The 21,684-nt window shown below is 42.9% G+C and overlaps 1 protein-coding gene across 11 annotated transcripts in view; it reads right to left on the reverse strand.

Annotated features, from left to right (window-relative positions):
* The window catches only part of LOC110498949 (calcium/calmodulin-dependent protein kinase type II subunit gamma), a 40,498-nt gene extending 26,629 nt beyond the window's left edge, over positions 1-13,869 (reverse strand). For 3 of the 11 annotated variants that reach the window (XM_036955746.1, XM_036955744.1, XM_036955743.1), the window contains exons 1-3: positions 13,659-13,868; positions 9,696-9,790; positions 6,281-6,340 (exon numbers count right to left, since the gene is read on the reverse strand). In XM_036955746.1, the coding sequence (XP_036811641.1) occupies positions 6,281-6,340; positions 9,696-9,790; positions 13,659-13,726 (223 nt within the window). In that variant the 5' untranslated portion in view covers positions 13,727-13,868. Of the gene's footprint in view, positions 1-6,280; positions 6,341-9,695; positions 9,791-13,658 lie in introns of all 11 variants that reach the window. The other 8 variants (XM_036955752.1, XM_036955751.1, XM_036955748.1 and 5 more) reach the window with 4 other exon arrangements.
* Between the last annotated feature and the right edge of the window lie 7,815 nt (positions 13,870-21,684).

The raw sequence follows: 21,684 nt of genomic DNA on the forward strand, positions 1-21,684 counted from the left end.
CTTACATGGCACATATTGCACTTTTACTTTCTTCTCCAACACTGTTTGTGCATTATTTAGACCAAATTGAACATGTTTCATTATTTATTTGAGGCTACATTTATTTTATTGATGTATAAAGTTAAAATAAGTGTTTATTCTGTATTGTTGAAATTGTCATTATTACAACAACAACAAAAAAATATATATATATAAAATCGGTATCGGTTTTTGAAAAATCGGTCGACCTCTACTGTCAACGGTGGCCTACTGACAAGTGTGTGCCTTTCCAAATCATGTCCAATCAATTGAATTCACCACAGGTGGACTTCAATCAAGTTGTAGAATCAAGGATGATGAATGGAAACAGGATACACCTGAGCTCAATTTCAAGTCTCCGAGCAAAGGGTCTGAATACTTATGTAAATAAGGTATTTCTGTTTAATACACTTGCAAATATTTCTAAAAACCTGGTTTTCGCTTTGTCATTATGGGTTGTGTATATAAAAATACAATTTAAATACATTTTAGAATAAGGCTGTAATGTAACAAAATGTGGAAAAGGGGAAGGGGTCTGAATACTTTACGAATGCATTGTATATGACTATGTGATGGTGTCTTGTGAAAGACTCACGTATGGCCTTGGGTCAATTGAGGTCGTTTGACTAAGTATGGGTTGTAACTATAGCGCAACCCTTTTTTGGTGCCATATAGAACCTTTTTTTTTTTAATGGTTCTTTATAGCACCATACAGGTTCCATTTAGAACTTTATGAGCATGGTTATTTATAGAACCTTTAAAAGAAAATCCATATAGCATCAAAAAGGGTTCTGCTATGGTCACAAGCCAAGAACCCTTATTTGGCACTATATAGAACCATTTGTTTTTAGTTTGTACCAAGACCCTTTTTCATCCTAAGAACAGTTTTTGGAAGAAAGGGTTATTTGATGATTCTTGGAAAAGCAAGAAAGGGTTCTACATAAAAACCTTTGGAATCAGTTTTTTTAAATTGTAGATATTTTTTTATAGTGCTTAAGCATTAGTGTTAAACTCCTGATATTAGAGTTTAATCATTGAGGCAAAGTATTCTGATAAGTTTAAAATGATAGGTAGATTAAAAACATTGACACATCTATGTTATGGGTATATATCTGGTATTCTGTTAATAATTTTACATATACAGACAGTACTGGCATAGTTGATATCTTTGTCATGATGTCGGTCTTTAAATATTTACTGTAATTTTATTGAGCAGAGAGTAGGAGAATAGAAGGGAGTCAGTGACCCAGCAGTGTAATAATTTAGCCCAAACAACTACCTCTCCCCCTACTGTATTTATTTAGCTCCTTTGCAAGAAATTATTTCTCTCTACCTTGCACATTCTTCCACTGCAAATCTACCATTCCAGTGTTTTACTTGCTATATTGTATTTACTTCGCCACCATGGCCTTTTTTGCCTTTACCTCCCTTATCTCACCTCACTTGCTCACATTGTATAGACTTATTTTTCTACTGTATTATTGACTGTATGTTTGTTTTACTCCATGTGTAACTCTGTGTTGTGTGGAACTGCTTTGCTTTATCTTGGCCAGGTCGCAATTGTAAATGAGAACTTGTTCTAAACTTGCCTACCTGGTTAAATAAAGGTGAAATTAATAAATGTGTATTTTTTGGTAGACAACAAATAGGCCAGTGTTACCAACAGTTTATCAGTGTAACATGTCTAGTGTCGTTTCAGGAGTTAATTTAACACTCAGGTGACTGCGTGGTGTTAGAGAACCCCAGTGTTGATGTAAATAACCAGAGTTGAGTGTAACACATTTTTACTCTGAATTAGGGATGCAAATTCTGGTACATTTTGCTGCCATCTAACTGACCCTCATTAACCGGTCAACAAACACATTTTTTCAAACAGTAAAATGACAGAGATCTGTATATGATGACGAGATGCTAATGTTTCCGCACTAACAATGGGAGTCGTCACAAGGCGAAGGCAGGCGACAAGTTTAGGCCCAAAATAAGCCCATAGAAACGCATTGGGCTTATTTTGGCGGGAATGAAACCTCTCGCTTTGCCTCTTCCTCTCTGATACTATGCATGCATACAAGGGCCAGACATGTTTCATTAAGAGCTTATTGGAAACATGCAACAATCTTACTCAAAAGGCTATAGCCTATTATTGAACATGCAACTCCTGTAATGAAGCAACAAATTAAAACGTAATTTAACCATTTGCGAAAATGCAATTCGAGTTATACACCGTTCTATTGCGGACTGCAATAGCATCGAATAGTCCCCGCGATATGCAACTGTTCAGGGAAGTCAGGAACCAATACACGCAGTCAGTCAGGAAAACAAAGGCCAGCTTCTTCAGGCAGAAATTTGCATCCTGTAGCTCTAACTCCAAAAAGTTCTGGGACACTGAAGTCCATGGAGAACAAGAGCACCTCCTCCCAGCTGCCCACTGCACTGAGGCTAGGTAACCCGGGCACCACCGATAAATCCATGATTATCATAAACTTCAACAAGCATTTCTCAAAGGCTGGCCATGCCTTCCTCCTGGCTACTCCAACCTTGGCCAACAGCTCCGCCCCCCCCCCCGCAGCTACTCGCCCAAGCCTCTCCAGGTTCTCCTTTACCCAAATCCAGATAGCAGATGTTCTGAAAGAGCTGCAAAACCTGGACCCGTACAAATCAGCTGGGCTTGACAATCTGGACCCTCTATTTCTGAAACTATCCGCCGCCATTGTCGCAACCCCTATTACCAGCCTGTTCAACCTCTCTTTCATATCGTCTGAGATCCCCAAGGATTGGAAAGCTGCAGCAGTCATCCCCCTCTTCAAAGGGGGAGACACCCTGGACCCAAACTGTTACAGACCTATATCTATCCTGCCCTGCCTATCTAAGGTCTTCGAAAGCCAAGTCAACAAACAGGTCACTGACCATTTCGAATCCCACCGTACCTTCTCCGCTGTGCAATCTGGTTTCAGAGCCGGTCACGGGGGTGCACCTCAGCCACGCTCAAGGTACTAAACGATATCATAACCGCCATCGATAAAAGACAGTACTGTGCAGCTGTCTTCATCGACCTTGCCAAGGCTTTCGACTCTGTCAATCACCATATTCTTATCGGCAGACTCAGTAGCCTCTGTTTTTCTGATGACTGCCTTGCAGTTCAGTGTGTCAAATCGGAGGGCATGCTGTCCGGTCCTCTGGCAGTCTCTGTGGGGGTGCCACAGGGTTCAATTCTCGGGCCGACTCTTTTCCCTGTATACATCAATGATGTTGCTCTTGCTGCGGGCAATTCCCTGATCCACCTCTACGCAGACGACACCATTCTGTATACTTCCGGCCCGTCCTTGGACACTGTGCTATCTAACCTCCAAACGAGCTTCAATGCAATACAACACTCCTTCCGTGGCCTCCAACTGCTCTTAAACACTAGTAAAACCAAATGCATGCTTTTCAACCGTTCGCTGCCTGCACCCGCACGCCCGACTAGCATCACCACCCTGGATGGTTCCAACCTAGAATATGTGGACATCTATAAGTACCTAGGTGTCTGGCTAGACTGGAGATGTTTGATATGAGTCTGGAAGGAGAGTTTACAATCTAAAATCAAATCTAGAATCAGCTTTCTATTCCGCAACAAAGCCTCCTTCACTCACACCGCCAAACTTACCCTAGTAAAACTGACTATCCTACCCATCCTCGACTTCGGCGATGTCATCTACAAAATAGCTTCCAATACTCTACTCAGCAAACTGGATCCAGTTTATCACAGTGCCATCCGTTTTGTTACTAAAGCACCTTATACCACCCACCACTGCGACCTGTATGCTCTAGTCGGCTGGCCCTCGCTATATATTCGTCGCCAGACCCACTGGCTCCAGGTCATCTACAAGTCCATGCTAGGTAAAGCTCCGCCTTATCTCAGTTCACTGGTCACGATGGCAACACCCACCCGTCGCACGCGCCGTCATCCATAAAGCTAACACCTCATTTGGCCGCCTCTCCTTCCAGTTCTCTGCTGCCTGTGACTGGAACGAATTGCAAAAATCGCTGAAGTTGGAGACTTTTATCTCCCTCACCAACTTCAAACATCTGCTATCTGAGCAGCTAACCGATCGCTGCAGCTGTACATAGTCTATTGGTAAATAGCCCACCCATTTTCACCTACCTCATCCCCATCTGCTCTTTTGCCCCCCAGTATCTCTACCTGTACATGACCATCTGAACATTTATCACTCCAGTGTTAATCAGCAAAATTTTAATTATTCGCCTACCTCATGCCTTTTGCACACAATGTATATAGACTCTTTTTCTACTGTGTTATTGACTTGTTAATTGTTTACTCCATGTGTAACTCTGTTGTCTGTTCACACTGCTATGCTATATCTTGGCCAGGTCGCAGTTGCAAATGAGAACTTGTTCTCAACTAGCCTACCTGGTTAAATAAAGGTGAAATAAAAAAAAAAAACAGCACACCTAATGCGAGCAGTTGTGAGAGATAAATCTCTGTTAGAAACTTCTAAAGACAGGGAATCGAATAGCAGCAACTAGGATGTGTTGCTGATATGACAAGGATTGTGCCTTTGGCTTCTGGACAATGAAAGAAAGTTGATATGAAAACCAATAGAAAAGGAGGCTGGAGGAAGTCTTGCTAAAATAAATTGCCTCCACATTTCTAGTTGGATTTTGGCCAGGCTACTCTGAAGCAAAGACAAGACATGCCCCATTATTTGAAGTAAAGTCAACTGTTCACGTTTCAAACAATTATACTGTCTCTAGCTCACATTGTAAAGTGGTGGTTGACACGCTGATAGTCAACAGTAGGCAGACTATAGCCTACACACCCATATGGCGAATGGGAGGCGCGCCTTAATTACGAGCGGAGATTGAGAAATAAAAATAGCTCCTTTTAAAAATGGTGGCCACCAACGTTAACACACGATTGCATTTAGAATTGTTACTGGCTGCGCAATGACTAGTTGACTGGTTTCAAAAATACACAAGCAGAATTTTATTCCACAAAATTATGCAAAATGAACCTATAGACTGATAAGCATGACTGGTCAAATATGTTTTAAGCGACTAATGGATTAACGGGTAACATCCATACTCTGAATTGAGTAATACACTCAAAACCACATGCATTATCATATTACCCAGCATGCTCTATTGCAGGTTGATTTTCAGAATTGTTTCTTTCAATATCTTTTTTTTTGCATGTACATTGATTGGTTGAGTCATCTTATGAAACACAAAGATCAATAACATATATTTTTCTAATCCAATCTGTTAGCAGTTTTATTTATTAAACCCGTTACTGAGACAGTGGTTCCAGTTTAGATGATTTAGGTAGTCTCAGTAATCAAACTGCCCTCTGGCAGTCATTCTGAATGCAGGTTGCGGGTGATTAAAGGTAGTCAGCGAAACATTATTGCGATGCGCAAGATGCAAGACTTCGCTCTCACAGTCAAACACAGTATTTGAGCAAGTGGAGGAGATTAGCATCGCACTCCAACGCTTTCAGTCGTTGCTGAAATTGACCCACAATGTTGGCTTACTTAGTGCATCTACATCATATCGCTGACTCTACATTTAAAAAGTTCCACTTGTTGGATATCCTTACTTTGGCTGGATTCCAATTTGGAATTACACATCACTTTGCAAGCCAGCATGACGTGACTTGCAGGCCTGATGTGGCCTATAAACCAGGAGCTTCAGACCACTGTGTTAGGGTATAACTAGGCCTTCAAAGAACAGCCTTATATTATATGTAATGTCATAAAGACTTTACTATGAAAGATAAGCTGAAAGTTCTCTGTAGAACCCTTCATGGAGGGGTAGAACACTATGCAAACGGAAGTCAAAGAACCCTATATGGTTCTACCTTTAAGAGTGTAGAGAGGGGCCTCCCGGGTGGCGCAGTGGTTAAGGGCGCTGTACTGCAGCGCCAGCTGTGCCACCAGAGGCTCTGTCGTAACCGACCGCGACCGGGAGGTCCGTGGGGCGACGCACAAATGGCCTAGCATCGTCCGGGTTAGGGAGGGCTTGGCCGGTAGGGATATCGTTGTCTCATCGCGCACCAGCAACTCCAGTGGGGCCAAGGTTTCCAGGTGCACAGTGTTTCCTCCGAAACATTGGTGCGCCTGGCTTCCAGGTTGGATGCGCGCTGTGTTAAGAAGCAGTGCGGCTTGGTTGGGTTGTGTATCGGAGGACGCATGAAATTGGGGAGAAAAAGGGGTACAATTCAAAAATAAAATAAAAAGAGTGTAGAGAGATAGAGACGACAAACCTATGTTGGAGTGTTTGAGAAGACGGCAGATGCGAGCCTCTCGATCCAGCTTCTGGTGATCTGAGGAGAAGACCAAAAAATGTAAAGTTAGGGAATCTTATTTCACGTAAAAGAAAGATTCTCTAATACACACATACATACACACGACTGTATAAGGTGTGAATGTTTGTGGAGGTGACAGCTCCAGCTGTGGAACATTGCTATGCCAGCACTTTGTCTAGCAGGGGAAACATGATGAAATTGGAACACACACACCCCCGCCCCTCGTCGTCACTGTTAGCAAGGCGGTTGCGAGAGGTCAGAGGTAATCTGGGGTAAACCTAGCATAGAGAGTGAGTCAGAAATGTGACTGCTACAGGGCTCAAAAACAGAGGGAGAGCATGCACACAGACACAGCACTTATTTGCATTAATTAAATATGAGTATTTGATACTGCAACACTGAATATCTTAAACTCAAGAACTGGCAATTTCATCTGAAACCCTGTCTAACAAACAAACACACATTAGACCCACGCACAGACACTGCAATGCACACCCATCCTTCTTTCTCTTCACATTATACATTTCAGCCAAACAAATGCGGCACTCCTATACTGCTGCTAACCAGCCTTACAGCCGAACACACAGTTCCCCCACCTTTCTACCCCCCCCTACTATTCCTTAAGCCTTCCACCTCCCCCATCACTGCTCTGCCTTCTTCCATTCCTGATTGCCTCTCTCCCCTACCATCTTTCCCACTACCCCTCTCCTTTTTCTCCTCCCCATGTAGGCTATAGATTCTCTCTCCCCCTTCTGCAAAGGGAAAAAGTACAGAAGCTTGTCTCAATTCACTACTGGCGCATAGAGAGCAAGAAATAATTATATGAACTTTTCATTTGTGAAAAGAGGTAAGGGCTGGGCGTAATTGCCAAAATATCATCACTGCGTTTCTCATTTTTGACGGTATTTGGTGTTTCTGAATAATAACAGTTCAAATATGCTTTATGGGTATTGCATGGTAACAAATTCATTCTAAGTGGTTAATGGGCTTTCTCCATTCTGACTGCATTATACTGTTCAACCAAAAACAAATAGGACAAAACTGACAGTGAAGTACTCCTATTTGTAGAACATTGCATAGGAATCAAAATCCTCTTTTGGAGACGACTCAAACTCTGGTACTGAACCAATGTTTTTTTTTTAATTTGTTCAATTCCAGTATTCACTTCAAGCATTTCAATAAATGTCTTAATTTGCTGCACTAATTTGTTAACATTTACACACCGTCAGGTTCTTCTTTTGTCTTTGTATGCCTCTATTTGACAGAATAATTATTCTCCTCAGAAGGCATTTTTGCTTCAACTTCACTTCTTACTTCCGCCACTAGGGGTAGTCAGACGATTTTCTGGGATCCATTTGGCAAGCTTGCCCTCCAGAAGTTGTTAACTTGTGTTAGCTAGCAGCCCTCAGTTGTAAGCAGTTTTTTTTAAAGTTTTTTTAACTGGCGACAATCTTCTGTCCTCTTTTAGAGTCATTAGTGAATTATTTAATGTAACATATGAAACATTAAAAAACTATTGTAGATGGTAAAGTAAACTCAAATCTGGTCTGTGAATGAATGAATAGCGGGATATAGTTTACAGTTTACCACCCAGCCCTAGAAAAAAGGATCACAACTTCCCATTGCATGTGTGGTGCGTGTTCAGCACGGCATACTACAGCTTTTGCTGATTCTTTCAATTACTTCTTGATGTGTGCATGTCTGTGTGTATGGGCGTGCACAATGCATGTGTGTATGGCGGTAGTAGATGGGACAGAGTGCTGCAGGGTTAACTCATTACTGGCACTTCCTGCTGTTCTCTAATTGGCCATCTGCTCCACCGGGAGGCGGGCCTATAGCCATGTTACATCAGGGAGAGAAGGAGAGGCAAAACACACACACACACACACACACACACCACTAGCCCGCCTCAGATTATGACGGTGTTTAGCGGAGCTTTAAGAGACTTATTACCCATGGGGCAGTGCGCTAGGTCAAACAGGCCCAATGGTGCTAAAAACGACACTTAAATCCTTAAATCCTACCAGGCACACTGCCACCGGTGTACACACACTACGTATAGACGGGTTGCCTGACGTCGTCACAAAAACGATGGCCGCACAACGCCTGTGCATTATGATTCTGGACGGTCAGATAGCTAGCAACAATGGCAAGAAGCTGACGTGGTGAATCTTGGGTAGCTCGTCGTATCTTGTTATTGATTACATGTCTTGTTTTGACTCATGTCACGTCTACGCTAATATGGCTCAAATTCACTAGCTAGCTAACCAAGAACTGTAATGATGTATGAGACAAGTGCTCATTGTGAAAGCGTATTCACGTTTCCAATATTCATTGAGAGGAAATAGTTGACATGTTGTCAACAATCCTTTGATTCTAAGCCTACCCCATCTGTTTTCCCCCAAGGGTTGCGCACGCATCGGTTTTGTTGCTAAACAACCCACCCATCTATGGCTATTCCTCTAATCTCTAAAATGTTCCCCTTCTCACTATTCCTCCTCCTCCCTACACTCTCTGTCTGCATCTCCCTCCACCTTTCCTCTCCGTCTCTAGACACAGATCACTGCAAGACTGTCTGAGTCCCTCCCATCCTGACACACACACACACATTTAAATTCTGTACAAAGCTTATCATTTGACTGCTACCATGACAAGATTGTTTCAGAATACCAAATACCTTCCCTAATGTGACACTATTAACACACACGCAGGCACAGAGAACGAAGGGGCTAACAGGGAGGTGTGTATGATCCGTGGGTTCTTAGACTAAATATATATCTCATCAGGGGCTAACTGGATTAGCCTCGATACTGACCAATCCGCTAGCTACTGACGGGTGGGAGGAAGTGAGAGAGAGCAGGAGGGGTATCGAGCAAAAAGCCAGGACTGCTCAAACTGAACAGAAAAAAAAAAGAACGGGCGAGCGAGAATGCGTGTTGACTGCAGAGGAGGGCAGCTCTGAGCTGAGGCAGCACACAGTCCCCAGACACACTGTCTATGTGTGTGTGTGTGAGAGAGAGTCTGTATGCTTAGAAAAGTCGTGACCCCGTATGCCTACAGCCCACAGTGGAGCTCGGCCTCCTTGGTAAACATAGTTCCCACATAACCTACCACCCCCTCCCTCCCCCCACACAATCTCAGAAGCAAAATCTTGACTATGCAGAATATTTTATCAAAGTTAGAATGTATGATAACATTTGTCACAAGAGATTACACAAACATGACACATTAGCTACTCATGGTCAACTGAAGACATCTGACAGTCACCAATTTGTACAGCAGATCACTGACAGCTCACAGGGATGAACATCGCACCCCTCCCCACAAATCTACCACTGACCGCTGTGTGTGTGTGTGTGTGTGTGTGTGTTACCTCTGGCTGAGAGTTTCTTGGTGTTGATAATTTTGGCAGCAAACTCCTGACCTGATGACTTCTTCACACATCTGCGGACCACTGAAAACGCTCCCCTGAAAACAAGGCAAGCAATGATCAGTTCTGGGTCGGGGGGGGTTGACATTTAGTATACTAACGCCCAGGCAAACACACAAACAACACAGAGGGGTTGGCCATCAACACTGATACACAGCAAGGAGCCATTAAAATGAAATTGACAGTGTACTGCAGGGCTCTCCAACCATGTTCCTGGAGAGCTACCATTCTGTATTTTCACGCCAACCCTAATCTAGCACAACAGATTCTAATAATTAGCTGGTTGATAAGCTGAACCAGGTTAGTTACAACTGGGGTTGGAACGAAAACATACAGGAAGGTAGCTCTCCAGGAACAGGTTTGGACGCCCAGATTCCAGAGCTCTCTCTCAAATACAGGTCTACAACACTGCTGGTTGTTCCTTCCCCTCTAATCAGGTACTGATCCAGATCTACGACACCGAGGTCATGTTCAGTCGGCGCAAGAACATTTTCCAAAAATAGATTGAACCGAAAAGGTAGGCTACTATCGGATCTACTCCAATAAGAAAATACATTTGTTTCCCATTGCAAAAAGTTTGATACTTTGTTCCCTAATGAACACATCCCTGGTGAGCAAGAGGACTTTGTTTAATTAATGGAATTAGATTAGTCAATAAATCAACTAACTACTAGGTAGGCCTAGTAGAGAAAACCAGTAGTAGTGCAGACCAGGATGAGATTGGCTGTAGTGTACACTAAAGTCTAGACACCAGTACTAGCGTATGTACAGTACCAGTCAAAGGTTTGGACACCTACTCATTCAAGTTTTTATTTTTTTTATTTACAATTTTCTACATTGTAGAATAATAGAAGCCATCAACTATGAAATAGCACATAAGAAATCATGTAGTAACCAAAAAAGTGTTACATCCAATCATATTTTATAATGGAAATTCATCAAAAGTAGCCACCCTTTGCACGTTCTTGGCATTCTCTCAACCAGCTTTTAATTCTTTCTTTTTTTCACCTTTATTTAACCAGGTAGGCCAGTTGAGAACAACTGCGAACTGGCCAAGATAAAGCAAAGCAGTGCGACATAAACAACAGTGTTACACATGGAATAAACAAATGTACAGTCAATAACTCAATAGAAAGGTCTATATACAGTGTGTGCAAATGAAGTAAGATTAGGGTGGTATGGGGAAAGTGGCGAAATAATTACAATTTAGCAATTAAAACACTGGTGTGATAGATGTGCACATTCATCTTCTGCACGAGGTAGTCACCTGGAAATCATTTCAATTAACAGGTGTACCTTGTTAAGTCCATATTATGGCAAGAACAGCTCAAATAAGCAAAGAGAAATGAACAGTCCATCATTACTTTAAGACATGAAGTTCAATCAAGATGGAAAATTAAAAACTTTGAAAGTTTCTTCAAGTGCAGTCGCAAAAACCATCAAGCGCTATGATGAAACTGGCTCTCATGAGGACCACCACAGGAAAGGAAGACCCAGAGGTACCTCTGCTGCAGAGGATAAGTTCATTAGTTAACCGTACCTCAGAAATTTCAGCCCAAATAAATGCTTCAGAGTTCAAGTAACAGACATCTCAATATCAACTGTTCAGAGGAGACTGTGTGAATCAGGTCTTCATGGTCGAATTGCTACAAAGAAACCACTACTAAAGGACATCAATAAGAAGAAGAGACTTGCTTGGGTCAAGGCCAAGAAACATGAGCAATGAACATTACATCGGTGGAAATCTGTCTTCAGATTTTTGGTTCCAACCACAATGTCTGTGAGACGCAGAGTCGGTGAACGGATGATCTCTGCATGCGTGGTTTCCACCGTGAAGCACATGATGATGTGGGGGTGCTTTGCTGGTGACACTGTCAGTGTTTTTTTTTTTAATTCAAGGCACACTTAACCAGCATGTCTACAGCAATACACCAACCCATCTGGTTTGCACTTAGTGTGACCATCACTTGTTTTTCAACAGGATAATGACACCTCCAGGCTATGTAAGGGATATATAACCAAGAAAGAGTGACGATGATGTTTCAGATGACCTGTCCTCGACAATGACCTGACCTCAACCCAATTGAGATGGTTTGGGATGAGTTGGACCACAGAGGGAAGGAGAAGCATTTGGGGGAACACCTTCAAGACGGTTGGAAAAGCATTCCTCAGTAAGCTGTTTGAGAGAATGCCAAGAGCGTGCAAAGCTGTCATCGAAGGGTACTTTGAAGAATCTCAAATATTTTGATTTGTTTAACACTTTTGGTTACCACATGAGTCCATGTGTTATTTCATAGTTGACATCTTTACTATTACTCTACAATGTAGAAAATCGTTCAAAAAAAATTAAGAAAAACCCTTGAAAGAGTAGGTGTCTCCGAACTTGACAACAGAGCAAGGATGGCCAACTCTCTTCCTGGAGTGCTACTGGGTGAGCATGCTTTTGCTCCAACCCTGCTCTATCACACAGCAGCTCAGTCTTGATTAGGATACAAGCTAGTTAAAAATGTAGCAGGTGTGTTAGAGCAGAGCTGGAACCAGGTTAAACCCTGCAGACCCAAGCCAGTAGCCCTCCAGGAGGGTTGGCCACACCTAAATTAGAGGACAAACAGAAGCAGGTTTAACTACTCTCCCAGCTCTCACTGGAAACAGCCACTCTGTAGCCCAACATCTACCTGTGTTAGTGCTACAGTATCTGGGTAGCTCAGTTAGTACAGCATGATGAACATAACACCAGATGTGGGTTTGATTCCCACTAGGGACACCGATAAGATATGTATGTGCGCAGTACCTGTAGATCAAATCTCTTAAGTGGCATATGTTTATAGCTATGTTATAATAGTATGTACCAAGAGGTCTGGGGCTTTATGGCAGTGTGGCCAACTCTGGTTGTTCTTCCTAGATGACTAGACTGTTTATGTTGATCATGATAAGAGTAGGATACGTGTCAGAGAAGCAACTGTTCTACATACACTGCTATCTGAACGTTCCACAACGTTGAACTACTCAACGCGGCCCAGGTGTGTGAACTGATAAACCAATCATGGATCAATAGAATGCCAGAGAGAGACGCCCAGACACTGCGACTATAGCCAGAGTCTGGGGCTAAAGAGATAGGAATACAAAACAACCATCATCAGTCGAGAGGATCGAGCCACCGACAGATGCCCATAATAATAATAATAAAACGTCCCGGTTCTCTCAGAAAAAAAAGCCATCGAGATTCTGAGAAACCGCATCACGCTCACCCTTGCACTTTTAAGCCACAGCGACAGAGTGTGTTAGGAGGCTTATAATGCTACTTATGGCATTTATATTTACGGCTGCTGTATGAAGGGGTGCAGGGTTTTACATAATGTGCCAACAATATCGCTTTCGGAGGAGTCCGTGTGGGCTATAACTATAGATCTATGTTCGACACATCAGCTGCAGACTTATACACAGCTAGCTAAAACCGCAGTTTAGACAAATTACCTAATATTGTACAGCCACAGACAGCTAGTAATCATACATGTTAACATTCAGCACAGTCAAACTGCTAACGCAACGTGCCGTGCCAGCAAATGTCAGTGTTTTCGCTCAAACGCTTCCTGCCTGGCAATTTTCAGCAGACCAAAAGACAAGGCGTTGACACACCAACGTTACATTGTTAGCTAGCTGTGCTATCGCATATACACACAAAGTGCATTAAATACATACATTGTAAACTCTGTCCCTAACCTACGACACGCAAGCTAGCTGCCTTCTGTCAACAACCAGCAAAACACAATAGGGTCAAGCTATCGCAGCTAGCTAGCTGGCTAAAGAAGGAGAAAGTTAGCATACGGGGGTGGGGAGAAGGAAAGACAGAGAGCAAGGCACTGTGCATTAGCAAGCTAACGTTAGCAAACGGCGACAGTCGCTTACTTCCCAAGCTCCTCGTAGAGTTGGTATTCATCTGTAAAGCGTGTGGATGTAACGATAGTAGTAGCCATGGCTGAGCGGGGGGGTAGGGTCTCCAAGCCTCGGTCAGGGTACGGCAGGCTGGGTCTAGGGGAGGACTGTCACCCTCCTGTACTAGCTACGGCACTGACAGGCTGGAAGAGAGAGAGAGCGAGGAGGGAGGGGTTGCCAGAGACAGAACCACGCGAGATGTGAGCATGGTTTTTGAGCGGAGTCATGTAAATCAGAGTGGGGCAGTATTCGGTGATTCAGCGGTTCGCGAGCGCTAACAAAACGTTTGAAGACTTAACAACCCCTCCCCTCCCGCCTTGATTTGGGTGCAACCAAATATAAGGAAGGTGTTCTTAATATTTCGTACACTCAGTACAAAATTTGAAGGATTCAAATGTTTAAAAAATCTATACATCCTTAAAAATGAACACAAAACATCACAAACCGATAAACACAAAAACACAGTTTTACATTCAAAGAACCAACATTTGAAAAGCTTAAGAGTATCAACAACATTCTTTTTCTTACTGACCTTGTTATTCAATGTGGCAAAGTCATTTAAATCAAACCTTTAAAAATATTGACTGATAGTGTTCTTAATTTCATTTTATAGATGTAATATTTAGCAAGAATTAAACAAATGAATTACATGCTGTTCGTCAGTGAAGAATCTTGGATTATCAAACATAAGAAGAACATCATAAACTTGCAGATGGATGTCTTTACCAAATATTTTTCCCAAGTCCAGGTGAATGTCTACCCATAAAATAATTACATGCACTGTAAATCCTTTCCTGTTCATGTTACAGTAACTTATAGGCAGCCAGTTGCCTGTAAATTACTGTGAAATAGGTACAGTATGTTACATACTGTATTTTATGGTGTCCAATACTCACTAATATGTTTTATTGTTGTTTTTACAGTAACTTACAGGCAGGCAACTGGCTGCCTGCAAGTTACCGTAAAACAGTACAGTGCATTATGTAACATTTTTACAGTAATTGTAACAAATTAATGAATGGATGGATTAATGAAATTCATTGAGGGGGGATGGGGTTTGTATTTTACAATATGTTACCATAACTGCATGGGATTGGTGCAAGCAGGTTGGCTGCTAGGTAATGTGTTCGCATATTACAGCATGAAGGCCAGTTTGGAAGCCTTTGTTAAAGGCTTTTACAAGTGCAAGTGATATAAATAAAATACAACATGTTGGTATTTTATATCACGTGCACTTCTAGTGGCAACCCGTCATTTGTATTTATTTTTCCCTGTTTTGCATGTTATTTTGTCATTAATACATGTCACATATTAGTTTGCAAACAATATAAGTAAATATTAAAACATTTAGTTAATAAAGCTGCATACAAACATTATCTTTTTTTGCTTTCTTGAATAAGGCAGCTCCAAAATGCAGGTGTTTCAGCCTAGCTCAGTGCTTTCTGTGGTGGTGGGGCAGCCAGCAGAAAATACAGAGCGTAGAGGTTGGTAATATTTTCTAGTCGTCTCAGTGTTCTGGCTCACTGTTCTGTCAGTCAAGGGTAAACTACATTACCGCAAAATCAATGGGGAGAGCTTGAAAATTCAAGCCCCTTGGGTGCTGCCATAGAGTTACATTAGAAGTGGCCATCCAAGAAGGCTCAAGGTCATTGGCCACAGATAAAATGATGTCAAATCAAATTATATATACCATAGCTTTGATTGGACCGATCATAGGTGAGACCAAAAATGTCTTGTATGCTGCTGCATAAATGATGTAATATGCCAGGGAGATATGTATACTGTAGCTAAGAAAGTAACACTAAGTGTCTGTTGGGCTAGTAACAGCTTACTACACATGTGCCTCACCCTTATCATTTGGTCCCTTTCCCCTCATAACTTAGCCTACTGTTCTGACTTGGTGGTGCACACGTTTTAGAGAAATGTCTTAATCAAAATTATGGATAGCCCCTTATCTGCTCGGAGTCCCCTTGTGCCATAGTTTGTACATCTCAATTGTCAGTAGAAAGCACATTTGTTTAAGCAAGTCAGCCATATCAGCTATGTTTTTTTCAAAGGCAGTAAATGTGGCTGAATGAACTGTTTCACTGCCAGACAAGGCTCCGCTGGTAGCCAGATGTACTAATGGTAAGGTGGTGGGACTGCTGTTGGGACAGCTTTATCACCGTTGTAGTGCAATTCATATATTGTTTATCCTAGCCACCGTGCTTCTACACCTGCATTGCTTGCTGTTTGGGGTTTTAGGCTGGGTTTCTGTACAGCACTTTGATATATCAGCTGATGTAAGAAGGGCTGTATAAATACATTTTATTTGATTTAATGTTGTGGCTTTGTTGGCATGCATCTAAACATTCGTTTTTTTTCGTTTGCTCCACCAAGATTTACGTGCTACTGCACCTATACACATTTAATTGTTGGGGAACTACTACCACATACCAGTGAAATTGATACAGCACTCTCACTAACAGGTTGCACAAATTAAGCCTCAAAATATGTTAAGAAGCCTGTAATGTTGTCTGATTCACAGCAATAAAAAGCTAGATAAAACAGGTTCAAACTATTAAAAACTGAAAATAACTAGAGAAACTAAAGCCTTTATTTCTTTGTACGCCTTAAGAAATTCAAACAGTATTGAGAAAAAAATCCAAATTATATTGTATCAACGTTCAGGCAAAGACAACAAAAAAACACTATTTTCACAATGACCCAAACCTGTGAGTCCATAACTAAGGTTGTGTCCGTAAATTCAATCTGGAGTGCCAGAGTGCGTGTTAAGAGTGCGCTCAGGGCGTTCGTAAATTCAAAGCATTGTTAATATTGTTTGTAAATTCAGAGCGTTTCGCTCTCGGAGAGTTCATAGCGCACCCTGGAAGCTCTGGCAGAGGAGTGGGGCTGATCTGAGCGTTCTGACCTCACGTCAGTCAAGCACCCAAGCAAACTGGCTTTCGTTGGCTTACTTCCAGAAACAAATGAGAGAACGCCTCACTCTGACCAGTTTACGCGCCCTAACAGAGCTATTTAGACTGCTTTCATGTTTTCCAGAGCATTGGTGACTAACTGTGCTGCTGGCAATAATTTAATTACGCTTTCTTGCCGACGTTTACTGACACCGGCCATATCCACCGGTTTTGAGCGTTCGTAAATGCATCAGTTATTCTGCGCTCTGCCACACTCAGATCGATTGCTCTGAATTCGGAGTAGATTGCCAGTCTGAATTTACGAGCGCACCCTAAAAACACCCAATAATTGTCATTTTATAATCTCAAATCCCGCCCTTTACACAACTCAGTCCAATAGAAACCCGATCCGCCCCGTGACACGGTTGCAAGAGCGAGAGACTCAGTCGTTATAATCTAACACAAACCAGCCTTAAAAAGTAAAGAATATCAGTGTGGCAATAAAATCAACAAGGAAAAAAATATTGATCTCACCGTGAGATAAGAAAGGGAAAGGGGGGGTACCTAGTCAGTTGTCCAACAATGTATTCAACTGGAAATCCCCCTTAGAATGTGTATACTCTCACTGTTTTGAGAGGTGCACAAGACACATAACACAAATCTATACAAACATTTGACATAATAATTCTCAATTAAAAAAACGAAATAGACTCAGGAGCGGCATTACTCTATTTTCTGGTGCAAACCAACAGGCCTTCTACCACACATCATAGACCAGACCTTTGTATATTTTGGTAAAATATCAGTCTGAGTATCATTGTTCTTTACACACAATTATTGGTCTAGGGATAACCTTTTACCCTTTAGTTAGATTACCATGTATGGTTTTCACTTAAAGCTCATTTACACAGGCCTATATGATTTGTTACATAGGCTGTAATAGGGTATGCGTTTCACCACATTGATGTAGTTCTCTTTCCCTACTGGGCTGCCCCATTAATCTCGGTAGTTCACTGGTTTAGTTTCTTTAAGACTTTAGCTGGACCTGCCCACTTTGGCGCTAGCTGTGCCATGTACAGTAATTGTCTAAGGCCTTAGAAAGAATTGCGCATCCTTCCTCCGAGAATTGTTTGGCTCGGTGAACACCCACCCGGTGAACCTCTTCTGCTGTCTCTCAATCAGATTGTAAGCTGCTTGTTGTGGCAAAGGAGGCTTGTAGATCAGTCTCTCAAGGGGACCTTTCAGATGCCACCCCAGTGCCAACTCAGCAGGAGCTTTTCCTGTGGTTTCCAGTTGAGCTGCGTTTAGGTCCCATGTTCTGTGATGCTTTCCTATGAAGGAGGCAATCATTGTCTTGACACCAGAATTTCCTCCTTCAGCATCTTGGTGATGTGGTGTGTTTTGCTGTCTCTCAGAGGGAACATCTCGATCCACTTGGTGTAATAAACAACTATGACCAGCAGGCATATATTTCTGTTCCTCTTACTGGTTAGAATAAGATCAACCAAGAGTGTTTCCTGGTTCGTTGACCTCAGTGGTCTGAAGATGTTGTTGAATGCTTTGCACTGTCAGCAGGTGTTGCAGCACTTTATGTGCTCCCATACAACTTTACCCACACTGGGCCGCCAGGCAACTTCCAGAACAAGTATTAAGGTCTTTAGTTGTCCTAGATGACCCCTAGAAGGTTCTCGTGGAAGTAGTGTAGAGAACTGGAGATCAGTGCTTGGAGAACAACCAACTGTTACTTTGCCCCATCATCCTTCAAAGGAACTCTACGATAGAAGATGCCTTGGTGGTCTTCAAACCCAATGCATTCTGGTCGGCTGTCCATCTTGGTGTTTTTTGACATATGTCACACACTTCTGGGTTGTTGTTTTGATATCAATTAGTGTGTTGGGCAGATCACAGCGACATTTGTTGGAGACGACAGCCAGACATGGAAAGACAGCCCCAGTTGCGGGTTCAAAGGCTCTGGACAGAGCATCTGGGCCCAGGTTAAGGCAACCTTTCCGGTAGTGGAACTTGAAGTGGAACTGCTGAAGCCTTAGGATCCATCGAGTCAAGCGAGATGTGGTTTTTGGACAGTTGAACACCCAGGAGAGGGCAGCATACACCTCAAACTCTACTCCTTCAATGTAGTGCCTCCATTTCTCTACATCCCAGACAACATCAAAACACTCCTTTTCAGAGGTAAAATAGTTACATTCTGCTCCACGGATACCTCTGGAGGCGTAGGCGATCACCTTCTCTCCTTCTAGTGTGGTCTGGGTTAAGATGGCCCCCAGCCCCACTTCACTTGCGTCAGTATGCACTTGAGGTTCAACTGAGTCAACACAGTTGGGTCTTGTGTAACAGTATAGCTTCCGTCCCTCTCCTCGCGCCTACCTTGGCTCAAACCGGGGACCCTCGGCACACATCAACAGCTGACACCCACGACTCATTGTGGGTGAACAACTACTTCAAGGCCTCAGAGCTAGTGACGTCACCAATTGAAACACTATTAGCGCGCACCACCCCTAACTACTACGTAGCTAGCCATTTCACATCGTTTACACTCATCCCCCTTTTGACCTCCTCCTTTTCCGCAGCAACCAGTGATCCGGGTCAATAGCATCAATGTAACAGTTTTGCTTCCGTCCCTCTCCTCGCCCGACCCGGGCTCGAACCAGGGACCCTCTGCACACATCAACAACTGGCACCCACGAAGCATCGTTACCCATCGCGCCACAAAAAAAAGCGAGGTCTGCACAACGCATCACCGGGGGCAAACTACCTGCCCTCCAGGATACCTACACCACCGATGTCACAGGAAGGCCATAAAGACCATCAAGGACAACAACCACCCGAGCCACTATGCCACTTTGTTTACATACTCATCTCATATGTATATACTGTACTCGATTCCATCTACATTATCTTGCCTATGCTGCTCTGACCATCACTCATTCATATATCCTTATGTACATATTCTTTATCCCCTTACACTGTGTACAAGACAGTAGTTTTTGAATTGTTAGTTAGATTACTTGTTGGTTATTACTGCATTGTCGGAACTAGAAGCACAAGCATTTCGCTACACTCGCATTAACATCTGCTAACCATGTGTATGTGACAAATAAATTTTGATTTGATTTGATTTGATTTGATGTCTACTTGATGTCTTTGGGGGTTGGATAGTCTTTCACTGCCTCTGTCTTGTCTTGGTCAATCTCAACCCCTTTCCTTGACACTACATGTCCAAGGAGCTTCAGCTGAGACTTGAAGAAGTGACATTTTTTCATGTTCAGGCTAAATAACATTGCATTCATTGCATAACATTGCATTCAGGTCCACATGCTGGTCAAGGCTGTTGGAGTAGATGATAATGTTGTCTATGTAGACAAACAATTCTTGCCTCGTAGTTCACCCAGGACTAGTTCTTTTAGGCGCTGGAAGGTGGCTCCGGTGTTCCTCAATCCAAACGGCATCAATTTGTATTGGAATAGGCTGTCAGAAGTAATGAAGGCCGTTTTAGCTTTGGTTTCTTCTGACATGGTGACGTGCCAGTAACCGGATTTTAGATACAGTGAGCTGAACCAGGCTGCGCAATGTAACGATTCTAGGATGTCATGGATTATGGGCATTGGATAGGCATCTTGGAGCGTTTTGCGTTGACCCGGCAGTAGTCCACACAGAACATGTATGATCCATTTGGCTTTTCTACCAGGACTACTGGCGAAGCCCATGCTGAGTTGGATGTCTCAACGATGTTGCAACATCTGTCTGGTTTGTTCATTGATGATCTTCTTCTTGAGTAGAGAGACCCTGTATGCTTTACTGGGACTTCATCAAGGGTGAAGATCTTGTGCTTTTGCACTGAGGTCTTTCCCAGAACACCTGAGGTCACTGTGGACCATGTTCTGATGAGCTCTTGTAATTCATCTGGCTGGTCCACATCCCAGGAGTGCAGCGTCTCTGTAACACCCACAGGGGTCAGTGTTGGAAGGCCTTTCTCACACGGCAATGCTATGTACAGACTTACATTGGGATGATGAATCTTGGGTTTTTCCACCTGCCATTTGCACTCATCAGCCTCTTTTGGATGAAAGTGAAAAAGGAATGCCCTTTATCCATCTTGACCCCCATAGGTATGCTCCCCTATGTTGATTATGGCTATAGTCTTTGAGAGGAAGTCAAGGCCAATAATCAATGGAACGCCAGGTAGGTATCAGACATGATGTATGTACCCATAGACCAATACATCCATCGTAAATCAGCTTCTTCTTGCCTAGCGCTTAATGTACTTTTCCACAACAAAGTTCTTGTTCACCGGTCATCAGATAGTGCGTCTGTGGACATCTTCTTCAACAGGCACTCTTGCATGAGTGGACCAGTGTCCAAGACAGCCTCGCCCTTCAATCCACCCATATCCATAGGCACCAATAAAAGTTACGGTCCTACTTTGGGTACTTCTCCCCTGATGCACCATATTGATATCTGCTGGTGGTCTACAGTGTCCTCCCTTTTCTTGGTTCTTTCTCCCCTTTTTTGTCCCCTCTATCCTTGTCCCTTTGGTAGTCCACTTTCTGCCAGTACTTTTTAGAAGCTGAACAGTCTTTCTCCACCATGGTTCCTACCTTCACCAGCTGATCCACAGTCTTCACTACACCTCTCAAACAGCCAGCCACTTGTGTATTGCAGTTATTCAGTATCTCACCAGGTCATCTTCTGAGATGTCTGGCTTCCATTTGAGACAGAGAACCCTATAATCATAGGTAAAAACATGGAGGCACTGGTTAGGCTCTTCGACTGTGTTTCTCAACTTCTCCTCCACTTCTGTCACATAGTGTTACGGTGAGTGAATGAGGACCCAAAAGCGAACTAACTTAAACAGAGCTTCTTTAATAACCAAACATAGGTAGGCTCAGATAGACCGGCAGATTCCGACAGGACAGGACAAGGTTACAGCAAACATGACGATAGTCTGGCTCAGGCATGAAACACAACAAACAAGAATCCGACAAGGACAGGAACAAAAACAGAGAGAGATATAGGGGACTAATCAGAGGGAAAAAGGGAACAGGTGGGAAACGGGGTGACGAGGTAGTCAGGAGGAGACAAGG

This window comes from Oncorhynchus mykiss, chromosome 20 (assembly GCF_013265735.2).
Source record: "Oncorhynchus mykiss isolate Arlee chromosome 20, USDA_OmykA_1.1, whole genome shotgun sequence".
Classification (NCBI taxonomy): domain Eukaryota; kingdom Metazoa; phylum Chordata; class Actinopteri; order Salmoniformes; family Salmonidae; genus Oncorhynchus; species Oncorhynchus mykiss.